The sequence below is a fragment of the Trachurus japonicus genome, chromosome 6 (genome assembly GCF_045865225.1).
Source record: "Trachurus japonicus isolate A0001 chromosome 6, Traja_1.0".
Lineage (NCBI taxonomy): Eukaryota > Metazoa > Chordata > Actinopteri > Carangiformes > Carangidae > Trachurus > Trachurus japonicus.
In genome coordinates this window covers 21,242,458-21,267,690 of record NC_140912.1, presented here as the reverse complement: position 1 = coordinate 21,267,690, position 25,233 = coordinate 21,242,458, and the positions used below count along the sequence as shown (strand labels likewise).

The 25,233-nt window shown below is 40.8% G+C and overlaps 2 protein-coding genes, 1 long non-coding RNA gene and 1 pseudogene across 3 annotated transcripts in view; all 4 read left to right on the top strand.

Annotated features, from left to right (window-relative positions):
- LOC146986113 (endonuclease domain-containing 1 protein-like) overlaps positions 1-25,233 on the top strand; it is a 28,779-nt gene that overhangs the window by 1,319 nt on the left and 2,227 nt on the right. The gene's annotated exons all lie outside the window — the stretch shown is intronic.
- Positions 1,645-5,870, top strand: LOC146986116 (uncharacterized). Its single transcript, XR_015036015.1, has 4 exons — positions 1,645-1,713; positions 2,745-2,860; positions 5,163-5,287; positions 5,723-5,870. It is a non-coding gene; the product is annotated as an uncharacterized LOC146986116 (long non-coding RNA).
- LOC146986115 (major histocompatibility complex class I-related protein 1-like) lies at positions 9,288-13,700 on the top strand. Its single transcript, XM_085779778.1, has 7 exons — positions 9,288-9,338; positions 9,532-9,801; positions 10,341-10,619; positions 12,493-12,795; positions 13,159-13,260; positions 13,464-13,481; positions 13,636-13,700. The coding sequence occupies exons 1-7, from the start codon at positions 9,290-9,292 to the stop codon at positions 13,683-13,685; spliced, it is 1,071 nt and encodes a 356-aa protein (XP_085635904.1). The 5' UTR covers positions 9,288-9,289; the 3' UTR covers positions 13,686-13,700.
- Positions 16,280-19,980, top strand: LOC146986114 (endonuclease domain-containing 1 protein-like; annotated as a pseudogene).

Sequence of the window (25,233 nt, the reverse complement as noted above, 5' to 3'; positions counted from 1 at the left end):
CGGGTGGTCGGATCGTCTGTACAGGGGTGGGGTTGATCGGACCATGTGAGTTTAGCTTTTACCGCGCATTGCTGTCATGCAAGATCAATGAACGGAGCAATATTGCATTGGTCGAGCCAAAAGGCGAAAAATTTATTTGTCGCGGACGTAGGCCTACTTTATTTGTGGTCAGTTGTTGTGAACGTATGGGATAATGGGACACACTGTGATTGCCATAACTTTCCAAAGAGAGGTATTTTCACAATTTTCCAACATAACATTTGGGCAGGCTTAGCCTTCCTTAGCCTCCATTACGTACCGCCCATGACCTCAGGACTACCCACAATGCTTTCTGATGAATAACAATGAAAATATCCACAACAAACAGAATGAGCCAGTGAGTGCTGGGCACTCGTAGACTCTCAGGTCTCATCACATCCACAAGACTTCTTGTCTAATTTACTGTATCTCTTTGTTAACGTTTTACAGATGATGGCTGCAAAGCCACCTTCACTCTGACCAACGTCGTTCCACAGAAAATTAAACTGAATGGTGGTTCTTGGAACGCCTATGAGGAAAAACTCAAGAAAACTTTTCAAAAGTGCAAAACAGCCTATGTTCTGGTCGGTGCGATTCCTTCTAAAGATAATTGGGTTAAAAAGAATAACCAAAAACGTGTCAACATCCCTGACTACTTGTGGCACGCCTACTGCTGTGTGGACAACAATGGTAAACCGTATAAGAGCGGTGCTGCAACTGTGAGGAATGAAGATACTGACGTGGTTCCGTGTTCCCTTGACAGCCTCAAAGGATTCTTTAAAAAATACAAATCAAAAATCCATCTGCCTTCCCAGAGGAAAAGAAAATTCAAAAAGAGATCTCAAAAATGTTTCATTTACTTCTCCTAGACAACTATGAGATCTGTGTGACAGCAAACTGAGACTAAGGGTTGTTTCTCCTGTGTCTCATCTTTTTCTCCAGAGCAATAAGATGCACTAAATCTCAATTTAGTCTCCTTTTAAGTTTCAGAAGAGATCTCAACAAGCTCTAATATAATTCTCAGAGTTTCTCAAATGTTATGTCTCTTTGTGATATCATGCAGAGAAATCAGAGAGCTCTCTCTATAAACTCAATCTATTCTCATTCTAGCTTCAGTTTATCCATCTCATACTAAGCTCAGACAGAACAAATGAAGAGCTCTCCAAAAGCACTCATTGATTTCTCAGACTGAGATCAATGTTTTGGTTGTTTTTAATCATGTTGACTTTATTGTAATCCACATGATTTTTTTTATTTTTAATTATGTATAGCCTAACTGTACTCAGAATGAATTGATTGAACATTTATGATTGTAGTTTGCAAAGACCTTCTGCTTTTATATTAATTACATTTTCTATGAATAATTGTAAGTATTCCAATGCACATCATTCAGGTTTTTTTCATGAACCACATAAAACGTAAAATAAAAACAACAGTCATTTATTGTTCATTTGAGAGCAATAAAGTTACTATTTCAACAAAGTCCAATGAAGTCCAATGTGAACTTTGAACCCAGTAGATGATGCAGCCCTAACGTCAACATTTCATTGGGAGAGAGCGCCATCAGTCACAATTGCTGCATCATGATTGGTCATTGATTGGCACTAAGTCTGACTGACGTGAAGCCTTACGTTAACGGTTGGAGTGCGCCAGTGCGGGAGCCATGTGCGGGAGGCAGAAGGAAAAAAAAAGAAGGTAAGCGATATCTTTGTAAAGCGTAATTTGGGTAAAACTTTGCAAACATTTAGGTGGCAAGAGTTTATGTTGGTTGAGGTGGTTTTCGAAGAAACTGGTCGGCACATGCGGCTAATAGTGAAGCTAACTTAGCTAGTGAGGCCCGGACCACACGTGGCCATGAACTTATTATGATTAACTGTTAGCTAACGTTAACTGGTTAATTTATTGTGGTAATATCTTTATGTAAAGAATATGCTCTTCGGGATTTTTTTTCACAAACAATGAAGTGAGTAAAATAATAGGCTACTGAACTGAAAAAATCTTCAAATTAACACGACGACGATTGTGATGGATTGCCTGCTAGCTGGTCATTTAGAAAGGAGTCCACATTTACCTACAAAATATGTGCCAAATTAGATTGAAGTGGCTAATGAATGTTATTTTTTCCAGTATTATCCATGTTGTTTATCAAGACTGCTCTAAACAAGGCTTGTTGTAATGGTGGATGTTTAAAAGGGAGTTCTGCAGGCAGCTGGACAGAGTTCAGCATCTCCAGCACACACCTCCAGCGTCTCAGAGCAGATCATACTGCTTATTGTTTCATGACTTAAACATAATTTTATATACGTATTCATGTGTTCATAATTAATTCTTCAGAATTCTGTGGGTGGTTAATCATATTTTATTATATAATTAGCAAACAAGACAGCAAGTTTGATTTGGTGATCAAATCTTAACATGATGTAGCCTATGGCATTTTTGGCAATTAAGATATTTGCATTGGAGCCTCATGTATATTCAAAGTGCTTGCTGTGGACAAAATTGTTGATGTGTTGAAATTTAAGAGGATATATCCTCTTAAAGACCATGTTTTTCAGTTCCTGAGTTGTCTGATATGGTTACAGTAACACATCTCTGTATCCAAATGTTTCAACAAGTTGCTGTACCAAATTATGAGATATAATGACATGATAAAACTAGTAACTAAAATAAGACATTGAACCACCTTTTTAAATAATTAAAATATTGTATTTTTATGTATTTAACAGAATGGATGGCCCAGCAGGAAATACCAAGAAAGAGATGCCCAAAAGAGCGCGAAACCCACCGAAGAAGATGTGTTTTTATGAACCAGACCCCGGCTCACCCAAAGATGACTCAGATGGTAATTCATTTCACTACATGGCTTAGCTAATTTTTGGCATGATTGTCATTTCTAACTTACTATGGACACTATAAAAACCAAAATCTTTGACAGTCTCTGGTCTCTTATCACTTGGATTATTATTATCTATATATTGGAAAACTTCAGCTGCAAACATTGATTTACAGGATTTTTTAAAAAGAAATGTCAAAGGTGAGAGTAACCCCCACTTGAAACTGTATGCATTTTAGTGACAGAATTTTACAACTCTATTGGTCAAATTATCACTACATTTGGGGCTGGGAAATTGATTTAAACATTTTTTATTTAAATAAAATAAAATTCTCATCAGAAAAAGTAGCAACTTTTTTCCAGGATAGGCATGAAAGTGCAAATAGGTCTCTAATTGTTGATACCTACAGAAACTCCGTTGCCGCTTTATTGTAGATTATAGAATTTAATTCTTTAAAATGTATTGACAATGTAGGGTATATGGAGGGTAATGATTCATGACCAGTTATGGTCACTATTCATAAATTATCGTATTATCAAGTTATTGATTAATCATATAGGGTTAAACAAAACCTCAGGGCATCACCTTCCTGAAGCTATGTCCTTGGGAGGCGAAAGGAATCTACTAGGAAGCTGAACAATAATTGTATAATTAAGCAATATCACACGAGAGGGAGTGCTGTTGTACTGTATATCAGCACGGGTGTGATAATCACACCTGTAAATTTAGATTTTGGTACAAAGAAAGCTAGGTTATTAAAATAACACACACACACAACACAATGTAAACAAATAGTACGATCTTAAGTTGTTACAGCCTAACCTGAGCAGCGGTGTCCTGACGTCGGTTCTTCGTCTAGCTTGATGGTAGTTACTTCTTGCTGCACCGTGACTAAGGTTTTAGCAGCTGCTATCTGGCTTTTATCTACAATTTATGTTGGCGGACTTACAGGCGTGTCTGCCTGAGGAAAGGTGTTCCCGTTATCACCCGCTGTCATGTCGCGTAGCGATTTATTTGCACCACTAGATGGCAGTACGAGACCACGAATGAATGAGAGGGTGCAGTTGCATATATCACAGTGTCTGCATGAAAGACAATAAAGCTTAAAGGACAATTCCAGGCAAAAACAACCATAGGCCATATTTTCCAAATATTTTACCTCTAGAATAATGAATGTGCAGATTTTTCTCTCAATGTCTCCTGTTATCTAGCAGATCTCTCTGTCCCCACCTCCTAGCAGCAGCAGAAAATGGAGGTAGTGCGTTCTACCGCCGTTTAGCTATTTGCAACTCACACACCACCCTTTTTATTCCACAGACAACAGCAAATAGTTATACAAACATGCAACCAGGTGTTTGTTTACCTGGAGGAGGCGGACATCTTGGAGAAATTAGTAATAATAAACGCATGCATAGACTCGCGGGAATCTTGTTGATCTCGTTGATGATAAAATGCATACAGTAATCATTAAATAATTAAATAGAATAAAAACAAAGTGAAAAGATAGAATACAGAGTGCATGATTCAAATCAAATACATTGTTATTGTAAAGTGTCGCATGAGTGAAGAAGTGTGAAGCAAATGCAAAAAGAATAAAGTTAAAGCAGATAACAGCGGCACGGCCGTTTCGGCTAATGCTGTGTTCAAGGCAGGCTTTTGAAACCGTAAGTTACAGCTTCAAGTCACAACTACGACTTGGTAGCGTTCCAGGTAACCCGTAGCTCGTGTTTTTACCGTCCTGTTGTCTGTGAAAGTTCCCTATAACGGCCACTCGTAACTTCCGACCCGTGAACTCGTACCAGATCGAACTGGTATGACTTCACAGGAAGGAAAAACACAAAGTACGAGTTTCCTTGAACGCACCATGAGTTAGCAGCCCCCGCCCTTGTCAGGCATCAATTGGTCCTCGTGCTACGTCACCACATTCACGCGCATCCCTTGGCTGCACACACAGCCCTTCATGCCGTTCTCTCCCCTCATTGGATAACACTTGTATCCCACAAGGAAAATTTTCTCCTCGGGTTACAGCAGAGCAGAGTGACGGAGAGACTCGTGTTTAGGCTGAAATACTTCATGTAAGTGATTGCTGACGGAAAATAGGACTATTTAGGACTTATATTAACAAAAACATTCCACTGATATCTGCTTTAATGCTAGTTGAAGGCTAATGTGAAGAGATTAATTTGTATCACTTCTAAGTCTAAGAGGATTAGAATTGAGACCAATAAGATATAGTAGCATGTTTAAGATTGATTTTTAGCCTGTACTGGTTTACTCAAAATCTCCTATATTTACTCTGTTCATTTTCAGGACTTTTTGTATTTTTGAGTTTTTTACTGCAGAGGAGTGCCGAAATGCTGTGGCCTTTGGGAAGCACGGGAAGGTGCCAGATGGGAAGACAGTCCTGGATAAGTTCAAAGTCAATGGGATTCTAAGTAAGTACATTGCTCATTGTTAACAATTTATGGAAATATGGAAAGGTTGTGGAAATCCATCAGTAAAAATACATAACATAAAGAAGCACAAATTATTTTCAAAAATGAATTTGTTGTAATTCTACTTTTAATTTCTAGTTTGGTTTCCCCTCTTTTTTCTGACCCTTCTCACATTCATCACAATATCTGGCCAAATTTGGCATAATTTCTGAAGTGTTTGAACCCCATGTATCACATAGCTACATTTAATGTTTTGATTGTTTCAGTGACCTCACAGTTTTGCTGAATTTCCTCGTGTGAACCATAGAGATATTTCAATGTGAATTATGTGACATCTGGATTAAAAAAAACTCTCAATACTGTCATTGTAACTGCTGTTACATTATGCCATTTGTAATTTGTGCTTTCTTTTCTCTGTTTTTTTTCTTCTTGCAGCTTACATCATGCGCTGTAGTACCCTGGATGGATGGACACCGGTGGGGAAAAGTAAGGTCAAAAAAGCCTTCATAAACAAATGCCGCATCAGGGCCACAGCACTGTAAAGCATTGCAACCTTCGTTGAAATGTCCATGTTCAAAAAAAGGCCCTTTTAAATGTTTTAAATGCTGTGCAATGTTGTGCAATGTGCACTGTAAAGTTATGTCATGATTACAGCTACTTGAAACACAGCATCAGGGCCACAACACTGTAAAGTATGGGATGTGGCATACTGATAGACATTGTTGAAATATCCATGTTCAAAAAAAAAGGCCCTTTTAAATGTTGTTCAATGTGCACTGTAAAGTTATGTCATTATTACAGCTACTTGAAACACAGCATCAGGGCCACAACACTGTAAAGTATGGGATGTGGCATACTGATAGACATTGTTGAAATATCCATGTTCAAAAAAAAAGGCCCTTTTAAATGTTGTTCAATGTGCACTGTAAAGTTATGTCATTATTACAGCTACTTGAAACACAGCATCAGGGCCACAACACTGTAAAGTATTGGATGTGGCATACTGATAGACATTTGTTGAAACAACCATGTTCAAAAAAAGCCCCTGTATACAAATGCTGCCTGAGGGCCTTAAAGTGATAGTTCACCCAAGATTGAAAATTCACTCATTATCTCCTCCCCCTCATGTGGACTAAGGGCTGGGAGAAGTTTCAGAGTCCTCCGTGGCTTCTCTGAGTTACAGGGGGTCTCGGCGTAGCAGTGCATGTCCATATAACAGTTGAAAAAGGGATACCAACTGTCTTCGTAACAAAAAGACACACCAAAGAACATCCAAATACCTCCATGCTGCTCGTATGTAATGTCCGTCTTGTATTGAAGCCCCAAAATGCAAAACTGTCCCAAAAAGTATTAAATAAGTCTATATTTCAAGCTCGTTTTGTAGCGGAAGCGTCTCGAAGCTCCTCTTCCCTGTTTGTCAAATTTGGACAAATCAGGGTCTGTCCTCTTTCCAGGGAAGAGGAGCTTCGAGAAGCTTCCGCTACAAAACGAGCTTGAAATATAGACTTGTTTAATTTTTTTCGGGACAATTTCGCATTTCGGGGCTTCAATATAAGACGGACATTACATACGAGCAGCATGGAGGTATTTGGGTGTTTTTTGATTTGTCTTTTTGTTACGAAGACAGTTGGTATCCATTTGCAACCGTCATATGGACATGCACTGCTATTCTGAGACCCCCTGTAACTCAGAAAAGCCACGGAGGACTCTGAAATTTCAATCTTTAAGGCCCTCATGCAGCATTTGTATACAGGGGCTTTTTTTGAACATGGTTGTTTCAACAAATGTCTATCAGTATGCCACATCCAATACTTTACAGTGTTGTGGCCCTGATGCTGTGTTTCAAGTAGCTGTAATAATAACATAACTTTACAGTGCACAATTTCAATTTTGGGTGAACTATCCCTTTAAAGTTGTAAAATGTTGTGCAATGTGCACTGTAAAGTTATGTCATTATTACAGCTACTTGAAACACAGCATCAGGGCCACAACACTGTAAAGTATGGGATGTGGCATACTGATAGACATTTGTTGAAACAACCATGTTCAAAAAAAGCCCCTGTATACAAATGCTGCCTGTATTAATGTTGTTACAGCTACTTGAAATACTCACAATACTATACTTTGAATAAAGATTACTCATTGCAAAAGGGAAATCAATTTGTCTGTCAGCTCATTTGCTATAGAATTATAAAGCCTGGCCGTTGGTGGGTATATATATATATGTATATGTATATGTGTATGTGCTTCAGAATGTTTAGTTGCTGCAGTATTTGTAAGGTGTGTGTGCGTGTGTGCCATATTGCTCCATTGTAGCTCCAGTATTGCTCCATTGTAGCTCCAGTATTGCTCCATTGTAGCTCCAGTATTGCTCATTTTCTTCTCCAAGGAGAAATAAAGGAGCCATTAAAAACACTGACTTGAGATTAGCAAGGTATCTCCCTTAAGTCTCAAGTATGACTCCCTCTAATTACTCTGTCTCACCTATTGCTCCTAGTGAATTTTAGGAGAAACATATGAGAAACATTTGAGTCAAAATAGAAACTAAAATGAGGCTGAGATGAGAATCTCAAATTTGTCTCCGGAGCTACAGAAGAGCAAGCTTTGAGCAGTAAATTTTTCCTCTGGGTTTTTCAGATAACTGCAAAAAAAGAAGTGACAACCAGCATTGGTAATCGAGATTGCGAAGTGTTTTCTGCTCAAAGAAATGAAAAATGGATTTTCCCAGTTTTAATCCCGTATCTTCATGTTCACTCTCTTGCTGCCAAATTCATGACAAAAAACTCTTCTTCTTTTTTTTTTTTTTACACCTTTTTTACATTTACATCCTCTTCTTTTTGCTTTAGCATTACCTGCATTGGCTACATTAACCGCTACGGGGTCATCCCTATGTTCCCCGCTCTGTATGTGACTGGGGAACATGGGACCCTTTTTCTAAAAGAGGGTCCTACGTTCCCCACTTTTCTCCAAAAGGGTCCTATGTTCCCCACTGTGTATGTGACCGGGGAACATACAGTAGGACCCTTTTTTAGAAAAGGGGTCCTATGGTCCCTGCTTTTCCCCAAAAGGACCTGGGGAACATGCAATTTATGGTCCCATACCTGGAAGTGGAGTTGTGACTTTGAGTGAAAAGTGTAATTGTCCCATTAGTTGGGTTTAGGCAATGAAGAAAGGAGTTGGGTAAGTTTAGTAAAAGGCCAGAGGCTAGACAGGCCAGATAGATAGAGAGAGTCCATCGCCCGGCCGGGAGACATTGGACCTTTTTACAGAAAAAGGGTCCTATGTTTCATTTCATTTCATTTTTGATTTATTTCATTCATGGTATTCTCACATAGTTGCACATATACATTGTGTACACATTTTCACCATGAACGAAAAGGAGCAGGATGAAGAAAAAACTTATAATACCTGCCCCTTTTACACCTGCAACAGAAATACACATTTGTTTTAAGCTTAACCTTGCAAATGTATGTTTAAAATCAAGCTTCAATCTGTTGTCCCCTTCCTCCAATTTAAACAAGCTTTGTAAATGTTCTGGTAATGATCTGTTCTTTGCTTTAAACATTATTTTTAGGGTCTGTAATTCTATTATATCAGCCATTTTCAACAAACCTGCAGAAATAAAAAATCTACTTGAGGGATCTCTATTACCTGCCTTGTGGATTACTCTTACTGCTCTTTTTTGTAGCAGAATCAGAGGAGCGATGTTACTTACATAAGTGTTGCCCCACAGTTGTTTTTATGTCATCCTTGTCAGGAATAAAAAAACGTCTGAAACAGGAGCACTGCTGTGGTTCACTTGACTACACAACGCAGAGGCCACACACCGGTTTCATTAATATTAATGAAACAGCAAAGAACACTCTGACCTTTGATTTCTCCTTTGTTATAAGAGAGTCTGTAAATCATTGCAGTTGTAGGCCTACCTGTCACAAGATTCACCACCCAAGCACAAACACTTCAGCTTCCGCTCGTGAAGACACAGCTACAAAACAAAACAAAATGGAAAAGTTTCTTTTGTTTCTTCTTCTCTGTCACAGTTCATCAGCAGGTAGGATCACATTTAAATATTTATTCAACTCTTAACTTTACTTTCTGCTCAGCTCGGTATTTTTCTTCTGCGTCACACTGCTGCATGATTTGGTTTCACTTTTATCTCAACAGGATTTTCAGCTGACTGAATATATCACATTTATGATGAGTGTAGTTTTATGTTTATAATGAAATACTTGTGTGTCCTACAGTGAAACACTCCCTGAAGTTTTTTTCCACTGTATCTGACGGAGTCTCAAACTTCCCTGAGGTTGTGGCTGTCGGGCTCGTTGATGACATTCAGGCTGGTCACTGTGACAGCAACATAAACAGAGTAGAACCAAAACAGACGTGGATGAAAACAGTGTTCGATGAGAACCCTGAACATCTACAGTGGTACAATAGAGAGTGTTTTGAGGGTACGCCCATCTTCTTCAAGGCCAGTATTCACAGTTTGAAGCAGCGCGTCAACCAAAGTGGAGGTAAGTTACAAGTGTCTGTGACGTTTTTCTGTCCACAGTTGAAAGTCAATCATTACAGTAAAAGGGAGGGAGATGCATCAGTGTCTCTATCTGAACTCGAGACATAAGCTGTACATGTTAACGTGAGTCTCTGTCTCTGTCTCAGGTGTCCACATTTTACAGAGCTTGAGTGGATGTGAATGGGACAATGAGGCTGGGGAAGTTTTTTTTGATAAATGAGGACCCTGGTGTTCTATAGATTCAACTTATTATATTCTTGGTTTCATCCATATCTATTTCTACCGTGACACATTCCATAATATTTTCTATTTGTACTAACATACTCTCTATTCATACTATGAATGCCTAAACTGTGAACTAAAATGTAAATAATGTAGTACATTATGTCACAAATACTAATGACAAGATATAAACCACAAGTATAAACCACAAAGTCCCTGATTATGTTTTTGAATCCTGAGCAGCAGAGGACTGTGCAGGTCTAAAACTGATCATCTGGCCAGGAGACATAATCTGACCTTTAACTGTCTCTGTCTCAGGTGTCCACATCTTACAGTCGTTGAGTGGATGTGAATGGGACGATGAGACTGGAGAAGTTGATGGATTTATCCAGTATGGTTATAATGGAGAAGACTTCCTGTCACTGGACATGAAGACACACACATGGGTCGCTCCAAAACCACAGGCTGTCGTCACCAAACTGAAATGGGAGACTGACAAAGATAGAATATATGACAATGTGTATCTCTCAACTCAGCTGTGTCCTGTTTCACTGAAGATGTACCTGAACTACGGGAGGAACTTTTTACTGAGAAAAGGTAGTCAGACTGAATCACCACTGTATCATCACTCCTCAGTCTGACATCACCTTGTTTTAAAGACTGGGTAAACCAAATTCAATATTTTTCTTCTTAACATATTAATTAGGTCTTAAATGTGTCCCTCAAAACATGTAAAAAGTATTTTTTGCCATTCATAATTTCCTTGTGGAGCTAGGCCTCAGAGACCGTGTTTCACCATCTCTGTGTTCAGGATTTAATGGGCGGGTCTAAAACTAGCTAGCATAAACCCACCAACTGCTCCGCTCTAGGTAATAAAAACATTCAGCAAACTGGCATCTGTGGTCTTCCGTCCCACTTGCATTTGAGTCCTGCTAAAAGGGGAAACAGCCAGCTAACTAAAAGTAATTCACGTTCACACATAGGGGAGACCACAGTCCACAGTCACCGCAGGGAGAGAGGCTCCCTCCGGTCACAACATACAGCAGCGACGTAAACACCATCTTTGACTAGAGTCTCCCTCATTAACACATCTGTCTGACCAACAGCCTCCACTCATCCATACAACCACACACGGGAGATCAGACATAAAAATAACGGACGGAAAATAACCATTAAAAAAAAAAAACGTCTCAGTCTGCCAGACGTCCGAGTAGACACACAGCTGGTCAAACCCAGAGCCATAATCGCTCTGGTCAAACCTCCAGGAAATATTTCTACCTTCACTCCTGATGTCTAAAACAGTCAGCAGCGGCAGCATCCAGCTCCAACAGTTTAATATTGCACCAATATTAATCCCGTTTACATCTCATTCCTTGTGGTCAGCGCGTTTCATCCATTTGCATTGTGTGAAAAAAAAAAGTTTTTAGCCGCGGCAACAGCCGTACGTGTTTCTGTTCCTGGCTCCACCGTGTTGTTTTCTGACCGGACCGGTGGTCTGGACTCAGTACCAGAGAGGCTTGACTGTCTTGTGTCGGCCTCTCCTGTCAGGACACTTGAAGCTAAAGTTTGCTAAAAACGTAATTTTTTTCACACAATGCAAATGGATGAAACACGCTGACTAGGAGTGAGATGTAAACAGGAACAGCATGGTGGATTATTAACCTGTTGGAGCTGGATGACTGATGCTTCTGACTCTTTTGGAGGTAAGAAATATTTCCTGAAGGTTTGATTAGCTGTGTCTCTGTGTCTGTGCTGTGTGGCGGTGTGTGTTTGAGGTCACTTTCCTGTCTATATTTCATGATGACGCGTACATATAGGTTGTATCAGAGACGTTCAGTGAATATCTCCTGCGATGGGGCATGGTTTCTTTGCCTGCAGCGGACATGCCCCCACTGCCCTGAGGGAGAGAAAGCTGCTCATTTATTGACAACTTTGATGCATATTTTTATATACTTAACGACATTTTTAATCCTTCAAATTTGACAGAGTGGTTAATAATATGTTTTCCTGTGGTATTATAAACTTGAAACACATATTTATTCTTGGTTTACCCGGTCTTTAAGATCTGAGTTGGTCCTGACCAATCAGGAGAGACTGACCTGTTTGGTGCTCTGACATCACTCTCAGTCGACTGGTGATAGTCAGTGAACAGTTAGTGTGAGTGAAGTCTCTTTCACTTCTTCACTGTTCAAGGTCAAGATAGATTTATTGTCATTGTATGGTTGATACAACGAAATTACATTGCACTCAATATGCTGGGCTCAATATAAAAACAATTAAATACTCTAGTAAAATGAAAAAGCATACTCATCCATACATCGTCTCATCCCTTCAGAGAATAGAGTTAGAAGAGAGAGATGCTGTTGTTGTTATGTGGAGCTGTCAGAAGATGAATGTGTGAGTCTGAACATGTAGTGGAGACAAATGACCACCAGTCTAACTTACCTGTTGTCTCTCTCTCTCTCTCCAGTCCGTCCCTCAGTGTCTCTCCTCCAGAAGACTCCCTCCTCTCCAGTCAGCTGCCACGCTACAGGTTTCTACCCTCACAGAGCCCTGATGTTCTGGACCAAAGATGGAGAGGAGCTTTATGAGGACGTGGACCAAGGAGAGATCCTCCCCAACCATGATGGATCCTTCCAGATGAGTGTTGACCTGGACGTCTCATCAGTCAAAGCTGAAGACTGGAGGAGGTACGACTGTGTGTTTCAGCTCTCTGGAGTGAAGGACGACATCGTCACCAAACTGGACAAAGCTCACATCAGGACCAACATGGGTAAGAGTGACATCAGCAGCTCCTGAATGTGACGTCATGTCTGTGGTTTGTTGGGTATTTTAGTCTTTGTTCTACAGTTGAGCTGTGAATTCATCTCCAACAACAGTTGTGAACATAGATACAGTGGTTTAAAAGCTGACCAGCTCATCTCTTGGTTAATAAACCTCATCAACTAAGTGCAGCAGGGCAGCACTGTGCACAAACTAGAGATGGTTGACAAGTTTCCAGAGACAATAACCTGCTGCCTCCACAAGGGGGCAGTAAATTACCAGATGAATGTAAACAGACATCAGCTCCTACACTCTTGTGTTCTGACCTGTTTATCTGTTCTGGTCTTAAAATGTGATATTTTATATTGACCAGAGAAGCCCAGTAACACCACCGTCCCCATCATCACTGCACTGGTTCCTCTGGCTCTCGTCCTCATCGCTGTCACTGGATTCATGGTTTATAAACAGAAGAAAGGTGAGAGAGAAAAGTAGACATTTTGACTCTTATAATATTTAGTTCAGGTTTTTATCCAGATTGTAAAACTGAAACAAGCTTGAGTTTAAAAAATGAGTTCACTAATTCTGAGTGAGTAGAGGAGAGGATCATATTCAGTGGTGATGAGCTGATCAAACACATCCTGTCATTTACAACTGATTTGTCTTTTCTTTTGGTTTCAGCCAAAGACCATCCATCCCGTAAGTAAAACTGATTTTATTTTGTCTGAAATGATCTTTTACACCAAATTTGATTCTAAATCATTTTATTGATAATCTACAGTTTTCTTCATTTACTGTTAGTGCTGGTTAAATTGTCTTTCAACAGTTTGACAGTGTGTTTCTGATCTTACAGCTCCTGAAACCAGCTCTGAACTCTCTGAGTGTCTGAATCCAGAAACCTGACTGACAAACACTGGATCAGTGACCTCACATATGGAAGAAGTCAACACTTTAACATTAACTAACCCTGTCATATTATCCAGCTAAAAGAGTCTCAGTGTTCAGCAGATTTATTCATTCCTTTTAACATAAGCAGGATGTTTTTTCTCATAGTTCTTGTTTTATCGTTAATCTTGTGTTGATTGTACTTTAGTGCTTTACAATGACTCATGAATCACATATACATGTAAACACTGAATACAGTGTTGAAATCTTCTTTCTTCATGTGTCATTAAAACCATGTTTTCAACTATTAAGATGCAGATCATGGCAGAACATTCATGACATTTTTAGTACGATTGTTGCACCAGATAATCAGTGATGATGGTTGGACTGATAAGTGGGACATGGAGTTTTATATCAAACCAGTTGGACCAGTCCATGTGGTTCAGTCTAACCAGATAATAAGGCCGAGGCAGCGGCTGCAGAGTGGCTGCTCTTTGACTGAGTGAGAGGAAGAATTAAAAGCTGCTTGTAGCAACATTAACTGAGGGTCAGTGAAGGCATCGTCTGTCTGTCAGAGGCTCAGTAGATTCATGACGACACAAGCTGACACCCACTGCAGGTCTGATGACAGGCCCAAAGCCATCTGACTGGAGAACTGGTCGTTACAGGATCATCAGAGATCACATGTCTTGTTCTGTCTTTTCTCTCTGATGTTTCACTTTTCAATAAAAACCTCCAACAGTCAAAGTCCTCATGTTGTGTCTGTTGTTCCAGGGACATGGATGTTAGCTGAGCAGTCAGTCTCCTCACAGATCAGTGTCAACTCTGTTCATCAGGCTCTTGATTCATGTTTCTGTGAAAAGTTCAGAATTCAGAACATAGATACAGTGGTTTAAAAGCTGAGCAGCTCATCTCTTGGTTAATAAACCTCATCAACTAAGTGCAGCAGGGCAGCACTGTGCACAAACTAGAGATGGTTGACAAGGGGGCAGTAAATTACCAGATGAATGTAAACAGACATCAGCTCCTACACTCTTGTGTTCTGACCTGTTTATCTGTTCTGGTCTTAAAATGTGATATTTTATATTGACCAGAGAAGCCCAGTAACACCACCGTCCCCATCATCTCTGCACTGGTTCCTCTGGCTCTCGTCCTCATCGCTGTCACTGGATTCATGGTTTATAAACAGAAGAAAGGTGAGAAAGAAAAGTAGACATTTTGACTTTGGATCTTTTAGTTCAAGTTTTTTATCCAGATTGTAAAGCTAAAATGAGCTTGAGTTCACTAAGTCTGAGTAAGTAGAGGAGAGGATCATATTCAGTGGTGATGAGCTGATTACACATCCTGTCATTTACAACTGATTTGTCTTTTCTCTTGGTTTCAGCCAATGACCGTCCATCCTGTAAGTAACCCCACCCCTGCCACAGTCTCGAAAAATCCTGTGTGAAACTCCAGATCTTATTTGTCATTTGGATCCCTCCGTGCCTCCACCCTTGGTCCACACCTCCACGCAGTAATTAAAATATGGCAAAATAAATGTACAATACAGAATTCTTAGTGTGTTAGTGTCCAAGACAAACTTAACCTTATTCAAAATATAGATACTCTTTGCCACCTTGGCTTTTACATAATGCTATGTGGTTTTTCAATGTCAACTTGTCCTCCAGGATAACACCCAAAAACCTAAATACAGACACTCTTTCGATACTCTCTCCTGCAAATGAAAGTTCAATTTCATCCTTTTTTCGATTTGTAAAAACCATAAATTTAGTTTTTTTCAAATTTAACAAAAGCTTGTTTTCATCAAACCATCTCTTAAGTTTAACCATTTCATTAGTGATGTTTTCTGCAATAATCCCCAAATCATCCCCAGAACAAAAAAAATTAGTATCATCAGCAAACAAAACAAACTGTAGAATCTTTGAAACATCACAAATATCATTAATATATAAAATAAAAAGTTTAGGTCCCAAAACAGAACCTTGTGGGACTCCACATACAGTCCTCATGCATTCTGATTTGTAACCCTCTAGCTGAACATATTGTTTTCTATTTCGTAAATAACTACTTAACCAGTCCAAGGCAATTCCTCTCACACCATAATTATGTAATTTAGAAATTAAAATTTCATGATTTATTGTATCAAACGCCTTTTTTAAATCAATCAATAAACCCCAACTGTATATTTTTTGTTATCTAATGCCATTGTTATTTCTTCCGTTATTTTCATTAGTGCCATTGCTGTAGATCGGTTGGTTCGAAACCCATACTGACTCTCACTCAGCAAGTGATTATTTTCAAGAAATATGTCTAACTTCTGTACAAACAGTTTTTCAAGCACTTTTGAAAATTGTGAGAACATTGACACTGGTCTATAGTTATTAAATTCATGTTTGGTGGTGATGTGACAAGATGGCGCACTGAAGGTGCTGGCGTTCTTATCACAGACCTAACATTTAACAATTAACCCATCGGATAAGCTACAAGACCCTTTGCAGCAAAAGAAGTGCCTCTCCACACTAACAACGACTACACGAATGAGTGAGAATAAGTGGTACCGGAGAACGAGACAAACAGCGAAAGAAAGTGTGGATCGCCAAACAATTGAGAGCATGTCGGAAGAGCTGCCCCCGGCCTGGGCCCTAGAACTATTGAAACAATCTGCAGATCTGAAGGAATCTGTCGAGCAAAAGTTCGACGCACTGAATGGAAGTATTAACAGCATGAAAAAAGATCTGCGTGCAATGACAAATAGGGCTCTAGTTTCCTAGACTGAGTGAAGTCTAAGTGCAGCGCAGCTTCGCCACGCCAACGAGGCGTGTCCAGGTCCATTTCGCAAGTTTGGTGGGCAGCGCGGTCCGACTTACGCCAGCGCAAGCCCTCCCCTCGTCCCTCCTACCGGCGCAAACGGCAAAGGGGGAGGAGAGAGGGCGGGAGGGAGACAGGAGGAGGAGAAGTCGGATTAACACAGCCGATTCGGATCTTCACCAATCAAATGAGCTCCTCTCCTCACCTTTAACTGCGCTGCGGGCGATGCGCACTGCAAGTTTGTCATTTTATACTTTGACATGGACGGAGGAGACAGCGACGCCAGAGGCCGAACCTCTCCCAGGAGGAAACAGCTGTTTTGGTCCAGAGGTCCGAGCTCAGAGTGGCCGAATAATTAGTTTACTAATATCCTTAATCAGGTTTGATCTGATACACTGAGAACCGCTGCCCATTGTAAAAAACAACAACTCATAAACTAATAAAGAAACTCATATTTATTCACACCCTGTGTAAGCAAGATGAGAGGTGCACACTAATCACAACATAAACAAACACCATGCGGGATGAAATCAGCGTAAAGGATGCTCTCTCTCTCTCTCCCTCTCTCTCTCTCTGTCCTCCTCTCTTTTTTTTCTGTGATAGAGATGCTGAGTATACTGTAGTAGGCTATATACTGACTATCTGATACCGAGGCTGTTGTGGTGGGCTAAGAGAGATGATGATTTGTGTTTTGTTTTTCATTACGGCTGCGTGACGACGGGGTCGCTCACCGCTAATGAATTAATAAGTAAATAAATAGATGAAGCAGATCATCACAACGGCACAGTGCGTAGTCTCAACACGGCAGCAAAATGCAGTCATCCACCCTCAGTCCTGCTCTTGGGACATCCACAACTGCTTTTCAGTGCCAGTTCGTCCCTGCTGTGTTAATTCAGGTGGAGTTTCCATTACTCGTGCCGGCAGCCTTTGATCTCTGCTTTGATCTGACGTCAGATGTGAAGGGACAATCTATATAGATATAAATTCACGTGTTGATTCCATTAGTTGCATTAAATAGTGGTTATTGTGGATATTTATTGCATTGAAATGTGCCTGGAACTGTGGAAATCTGCCTGTGAGGTCTTGGTGACGTGTGTGCACTGCAGGTCAGTCAGCCAAACTTCCACTGCACCTGCTGCGCTTCGCCCTGCGCTGAGAGTAGACCTGGTTTGAGGTGGCGAGCTTTCAGCGCACCCTCGGCGGGACATTTTCGCACGAAACTTCCACTGCACCAAGCTGAATCTGTGACACCTCCCCCTGCTGCGCGGCCACAGCTATCTCAGCACAGCGCGATCTACCAATCTGCCAATCTGATTTTGCGCTAGGCTGCGCTGGTCGAAACTTGCATTACACCGGCTGCGCTACCTTGCGCCACCAAACTAGGGCCCATAGAGTGGCAAATGCCGAGCAGCGCATCAGTAATCTGGAGGACTTTAAATCAGAGCACGCCAAGACGGCCAGTGATTTACACAAAGAAATCCACCTGCTGAGATCTAAAGTCACATATTTGGAATCTCAGAGCAAAAGGAACAATCTGGTGTTCGTTGGTTTAAAAGAGGGGCTGTTTGAGGCATCCAATCCAGATACTGAGCTGGGAGAGATATTAAAATATGTACTAGATCTGAACCCGGAATCTGGAAAGGTGCCAGAGGTGGAACGGCAACACAGAGCACTACGCCCGAGACCGGGACCTGAGGATCCACCGAGGCCGTACATTGTCCGCATGCTCAAGTGGAGTGATAGACAGCGCATCCTGACAGCAGCGAAGGAGAAAAAAGCTTTGAAGTGGCACGGGAAACCTTTTTTTTAGTCAGTGCTTATTCTCCGAATATAGGCCAAGCTGAATTTTTATCTAAGCTGAATTTGGTTCTGTCTCAATTTCCGTCAGACCCAATATTAATGGGAGCAGATCTTAATCTGGTAAAACTGTAAGTGTTAATTTTGTCTGTTTCTTCTTTAAGGGCACATGTGGCCAGTTCTTCTACAACAGGTTTGTGCCACAGCTGGATGCCTCCATTAACTACGTCCACATCTGCCAGAGATTTCAAAACCAGTAAGACACAACTCTTTTAACTCAGTCAAATCTGAATTAAAGTTACATTTAAAAGTGTCTCACTTAATGTTTGCACAAACAGGTACCGCTTTGCCACGCTGTACGACACTGCCAACCGTATTCCTGTCTACTCTGCTTATATGATGATAGTAACTGGCGTATTGAGCCTCAGGTACGTCACACATGCACAAACATACAGTTTGAAATGTGAAATAATGAAAATCAACTAATCATTTTCAGTAAATTAGATTACTGAACACAGAAACTGAATCTGAGATTTGTCTGATGTGAATCTTTCACCTTGTAGCTGGTAAATCGGAACTGGGGAAAGGACATGATGACGGAGAGACAGTTGGAGGAGAGATATGGTAAAGTCCCTATGGGAGATAAACAGGCGATAAATTCAGACTACACCGGAAATAAGCGTTATGACTGTGGTCACCTTAATCCCAACCAACACCATATAGGTAAGGAAGACTCGAGCTCGATGTTACTGTTTGTTGCGAATCTGTGTATTTAACACTTTTTAGGAAGTGAAGGCCTTGTGTTTTCTTCTTTGTGTTTATTTTATTTTTTTATACAACCTCACCACTAGATGGGAGAAATTCCTACACAATGTCCCTTTAAGAACCACAAACCATCTCAGTGTAGTTTTCTGTCTTCTCTCAGAGCCTCTCTTCTGATTGGCTGACTGTTTTCTGAGTGATCCAATAAAAATAGAGCAGATTTCAGAATGAAACATTCAGAGAAACCAAATAATATGAACATCAGCATTTACACTATATGCAGCTTTAAATATAGCTGGATGCGAACAGTGTTGATCTGAAGAGGAAGAGGCAGACAGAGAGTTCTTTGGACCTCAGGACTACCCACAATGCATTCTGATAACAATGCATAACAAAGAAAATAACCACAACTAACAGAATGAGCCAATGAGAACTTGGCACTCGTAGACTCTCAGGACTCATCACATCCACAAGTCTTCTTGTTTAATTTACCGTGTCTCTTTGTTACTGTTTTACAGGTCTTGGCTGCGACGTCACCTTCACCCTGACCAACACGGTTCCACAGAACAGAAGACTGAACCGTGGTTCGTGGAAAACCTATGAGACACGTCTCCGCAAGGACATTTTAAAGTGTGACTGCAAGACAGCCTATGTTCTGGTCGGTGCGATTCCCTCTGATAATAATTGGGTTAAAAAGAAGAAGCAAAAACGTGTCAACATCCCTGCCTACTTGTGGCACGCCTACTGCTGCCTGGACAACAACGACCAGCCGTATAAGAGCGATGCTGCAGCTGTGAGGAATGGAAACACCAAGGTGGTGCAGTGTTCCCTTGACAGCCTTGAAGGATTCTTTGACAAACTTAACCTAACAAACGTTGAGCTTTTTCACAACTGCATACCACAAAAAATCAGTCGTTTAGGAGAATGTGCAAGTGTTGTCCCGTAACGTAAACACTCACCTGCACCTGACTGAGCTTTCAGTGTAGCTCTGCTGTTTCTCTCTCTTTCACCTGGTGTTTGGCTGCACTTTAAAAGAGTTAAAAATGTGAAGATCTAACCTCCATCTGAGCACTGATCAGTTGAGCCAGAGCTCAGTGGATGTGGCACTGTACAGCTGTAGCAGTGTGTGTGTGTTTTATAACAGCAAAAAAAAGACACTCAATCCTTTAATCCTATCAGTTAAAGCTCCAGTTGGTAAGTTGACAAAAGTGAAAGTAAACTCCACGACTTGGTCGGAAATTTCAAGACAATATATGAAGTATAGTAAACACTGTCAGCTATGCCAGATAGCCTACCCACCTTTACTATTACAAATATTTCGGATGTTTTGGCAGATAGTTCAGCAGATTTTTGCACTGCTTTAAAATTTGCCTTTCATTTTCTAAGTGTGTCTGACAGTGATGCTGTCACTGTAGCCTAATTGAATTTGCCGCCTAACGTAGCCTATCAATTGGACCAAAAGTCTCTGATGTATTAAACAAAGACAACCATGACCAGTTTTTATTTCATTTTAAATAGGCTATTTGTTTTAATTTTATGCTCAAAATACAGACAATCATGACATGAACCCTGTGTTGTGGGGGTAGCCTTATGACCCAGCAGGAAATGAAAAAAATATTTCTTTTTATCTTCTTGTTCACTCTCTTGATGCCAAATTCATGACAAAAAACTTTCATCATAACTTTAGCCCAAGGCTCAAACTCAAACTTATGTTTTCAGTCCAAAAATGTTTTCACTGTTTTCATCAGGGTGCACCTACCCACAATCCCCTGGGTGGGCCCTGACCTACTGTACATCTACAACCCTATTGGTTCTGTAGATGTCAACCAATATCCATGAGGTCCCTCCCTTACATTGGCTTCCTGCTCCACATTATTGGAATGAAGGATTTCAGATCTGTTCAACTCCATCACATGAAAATTATTTCACTGCTGATTCTTTGAAAAACATGCAGTAAGTTCATTGTGCCACTGCCACTGACTCTCTTAGTGCCTCTAGATTTCAAGTCCCCTCTGTCTTGTCTATATGTTTGTGAGTCTGTATGTGTGTGTTTTGTGTTTTTGTAAAAAATAAAAATAAAAGGAAAGTTGACCTCCTTAATTGAAAGATTTATTAACTGTAATTTTCACTGCTTTCAATTTTATATTTCTGCCATGTTAATCGTTCTTGCTCTCATTACAAACATCTGCTTATCTGCCAGTATTGTTAAATCTAGTGTGTTCTTTAAAAAAAAAAAGCATTTTTCCATTGTTTTCGCTGTATTTATTTCTGTATTTCTGAAGCTTTGCCGATGAGATTTCTCGATCTCGGTGTGTTACCCAAGGATTTAGATATATAAAAGACGATGATGATGATTTCCAAGAACATGATGTGTAATTGTTTAAAGTACAATTTCATAAGTAATTGAAACTGAAATTGTATTTTGTAATTTTGTACCCAACGTGAATCAGGCAGAAAAGCACTTGAAATGTATGTTGTAATCTATTTCAGTATATTACCTGCTGAGTACATGAGCTACAGTACAAAAACGTTGAGGTCAAAAGTGGTGTTGATTAACAGGTCATTTTCTGGCACCAATAACAAAATAGAAAAATCCTGTAAAATTAGAAACTCTCTTTTCTTACATTTTACAGGTCCTTTTTGTTTGTGTCTGATATACATGTATGGATAATTATGTACTCTTCAATGGTTGTCTACTACATGCCTGGACTGTCTTAACTACAAACACAGTGCAGACAAGATAGATTTCACACACATATGAAATACTGTATTTACACCACAAAATATAAATAATGAGGAACTAGTGGGTAAAATAAAGAGGAACAAACCCTCCTTCACATTCTGAGAAGACAAAAGCAATAAGCAGCTCTAAGTGAAGTGATTAAAAGACAGGAAATTATTTGAATTTTATTTATTTTTATATTTATAGGCCAAAACGTTAAGTGCTTTCTAATGAAGAAGGGAATTCACATAAAACAATATGTGATAATAGAGAAAAGGTGCACATGCATGTACACAAACACATGCAATTACTGTCACATGAAAGGAAACGACAGTCAAAGCCGGTCTACAAAAACAAGACAGGAGTTTTAATATTTAACTTTAGATTCAGTGTGTGTAGTTAGTTAGTGCCAGTTTTATCTTCACCCTGGTGTGATAACCAAATTTACATTCTGTCAACCTTCTACTCTGCAGCTGTGGAAAGAGAGAGGGCCAGACAGACAAGAGAAGTCTTTGTTACATTTATATGCTGTAAATGTGGGGGGAAAAAATATAAGCAGCATGTTACAATTACATTTCATAACAAAAGCTGCTACAAAATGATTGCATGCTAAATTATTACGCCTAAGTTTGCTGATATGTTGATGTTAAATTCTATTTTGCATGAGTCCTTCCTTGTTTCCTCAAGTGATAACTACATATACCTATGTAACACAGTGGACAGACACATTCTGAGACTGATGCACCAGACTGAAGTCAACCTGAGTGGGAACTGAACCAGCCACCAGTTCTGGTTAATAAAAGGCTAAAAGGTTTGTTTAATTCCATACTTGTACCTTAGTAGTAATGTGTGTCGATGCATTTATTGTGTTGGACTGTTGCTGTAACAGGAAGTTGAGCATGAAGCTGCTGACCACTAGCCAGGCTAGCGCCGCCTACTGGTTCCGGCAAATTTCATTTGCCTCAACAATGTAGTCAGGACACTAGCAATGCGTTTCGGTTTGCTCAGTGAACAGACGGGTAAGTGAAGGCGATGACGTTGAACTCAAGCGCTCAAGATTAACCTATGAGCTTAACCGGTGTATAGCACACGTGACCACCAAGCAGCAGCGATTAGTTGAAGCAAATGTAAGCAACCGCCTCCCGGAAGCAAACGAATCCCTATGGCTCAGGTTCAGACGCTTTTTGAAATGTAATGAAATAAGCGGCTGATGCATCAGGCTAGCTGACCACCACCATGTGCTTTTTCTCTGTAGCATCAACAACAGCCTCTCACCATATAAGTGCATATTGGTTAACACTTTGGGCCGGATTTACTAAAGGTTTGCGTGTATTAAAACGTGTGCAAACGTGATTGCACGCCCAAACACATGTGGAACCTGATCTACTAACCGGGCGCACCGAGGATTGCGTCCCTCACACGGGCAGAATAGCACGTGCGATCCATTTAGCGTGTTTGCCTTGATGAATATGTAAATATGGGCGTTTCAGCCAGAACGTGCAGAATACTGGGAGGAGTAGATGCAAATTGATTTATTTAGCGCGTGCAATGTGATTTACCAAACCAGGAAGAGATTGCGGTGGCTGTTTTTGCGTCTTTATTCACCACGTCTGAAAACCATGTACTAACTGATACAACTTTGCCAAAACGTATGCGTTTATTGATTTGATACCTGTCAGAGCCCCGTGATCTTACATCTCTGCATTTCCTCACGTCTGGGTAATTCTGTAATAGTTTTTCAGCCGTGTTAAAAGTCATTTACGCGCCGTTACGCACGGGGCACGTCTGTCCTGCAGTGCGCTCCTCTCCTCTCCTCTCCTCTCCTCTCCTCTCCTCTCACCTGGCTGCTCAGCTCCGTCTCTCGGTCCCGGTCCCGGACTGGGACACGTCACCGCTGCTTTCACCCGTCTTTAATCCCTCTGGTCGGTGGTCAGAGTGTTTAGATCCGTGTGTCCCACCTGAGCTCTCTATTAATCCACTCGATCATGGGCGGCACACACACACACAGGTGTGTGATTGTCGCTGCAGCTGCTGCCTGTTCGTCACTATATGACGAGTTGGGCCCTGTAGCGATTTGTGTTTATTTATCTAAACAGAGCCCGAGAGAGATGAACACACATGCTGTCATTGTATGCATCGGATCAAATGTCATTCTGTCCCTTCGTCCGTCCAGCTCTCTGTCCACACTCTCCATGGCGGAAACGATTACCACGCGCAAAACCCTCATTTACATATTGCGGTTTGCACGTGTTTTCATTTAGCGGGTTACTCTTAGTAGATCACCTGTTTTGCGTGCACTAACCAAACTCGCAATATTATAGCGGACGCAAACAATATAGCGCCCGCTATCTGGGATCTTAGTAAATCCGGCCCTTTGTCTCTTCCTCTAATTACTGTTTATAAGATAGAGACAGTTGGACATCTCCATACAGTGGTATAGATTGTCTCCATACTCCTTTCTTGCGGACCAACGATCGTGATTCACAGTTTTCATCCAGGATGCAGAGCTTCACTGTGTGCTTCCTTCTTCCACTCTTCTTCACCGTGCACGCAGAAGTCGTGCAACAATTTAAGGTTTGTGTTTTGTTTGTCAATGTTTAAAAATATATGATAAGTGGTAAAATCGTAAGCGTTCATATCGTGTTTTTTCTTTAAAGGAGTCATCACCCGGAAATCGCATTTTTCCTTGTTAAAACATGTATACTGGTGTTGGACCTCAGTGGAAACTTGCCTGAAAACCTGCGGTTTGAAAGTGGCTGAGTTTTTTCGTTTGGGCTCTTTGTTTAAGCCAGAGCAGCTCATGAGGCTGCGCACCTCAACATTACGAGATTTTGATTCTGCGCCTACGGTGACGTCACCGTGGCGCCTGCTTTCATAAACACACCTCTCTTCCACCACCCCGACTTCTGCCGTGCCGCCATTACGGGTTGTTTTATTTCCCACTGTAGCGCTGTTATTTCGTCACTTTATTAAGTTTTAATAATTTTTCATGCGAGAAAGTAAGGGTTTAGATCCCCAATGTGCGGTTAGTTTATCCAAATGACGGCTGTTTAGAAGTTTTCTCCGCGTTGGGAGAAGTGAGGTGCAGCCAGCTGCAGCGAGCACCAGAGGAGCGGAGGAGTGACTCCTCAACCCGCCTGCAGCGCTCGTTTACCTGGCCGAACGACATCGTCATGCCGCCGAAAGAAACTATCGTTAATTTATTAAGTTTTGGTATTTTTTCATGCGAGAAAGTAAGGGTTTAGATCCCCAACGTGCGGTTAGTTTATCCGAATGACGGCTGTTTAGAAGTTAGCTCCGCGTTGGGAGAAGTGAGGTGCAGCCAGCTGGAGCACCAGAGGAGCGGAGGAGGAGCGACTCCTCAACCCGCCTGCAGTGCTCGTTTAGCCGGCCGATAACAACGTCGTCGTGCCGCCGGAGGAAAGGGTCGTTAATTTATTAAGTTTTAATATTTATTCATGCGAGAAAGTAAGGGTT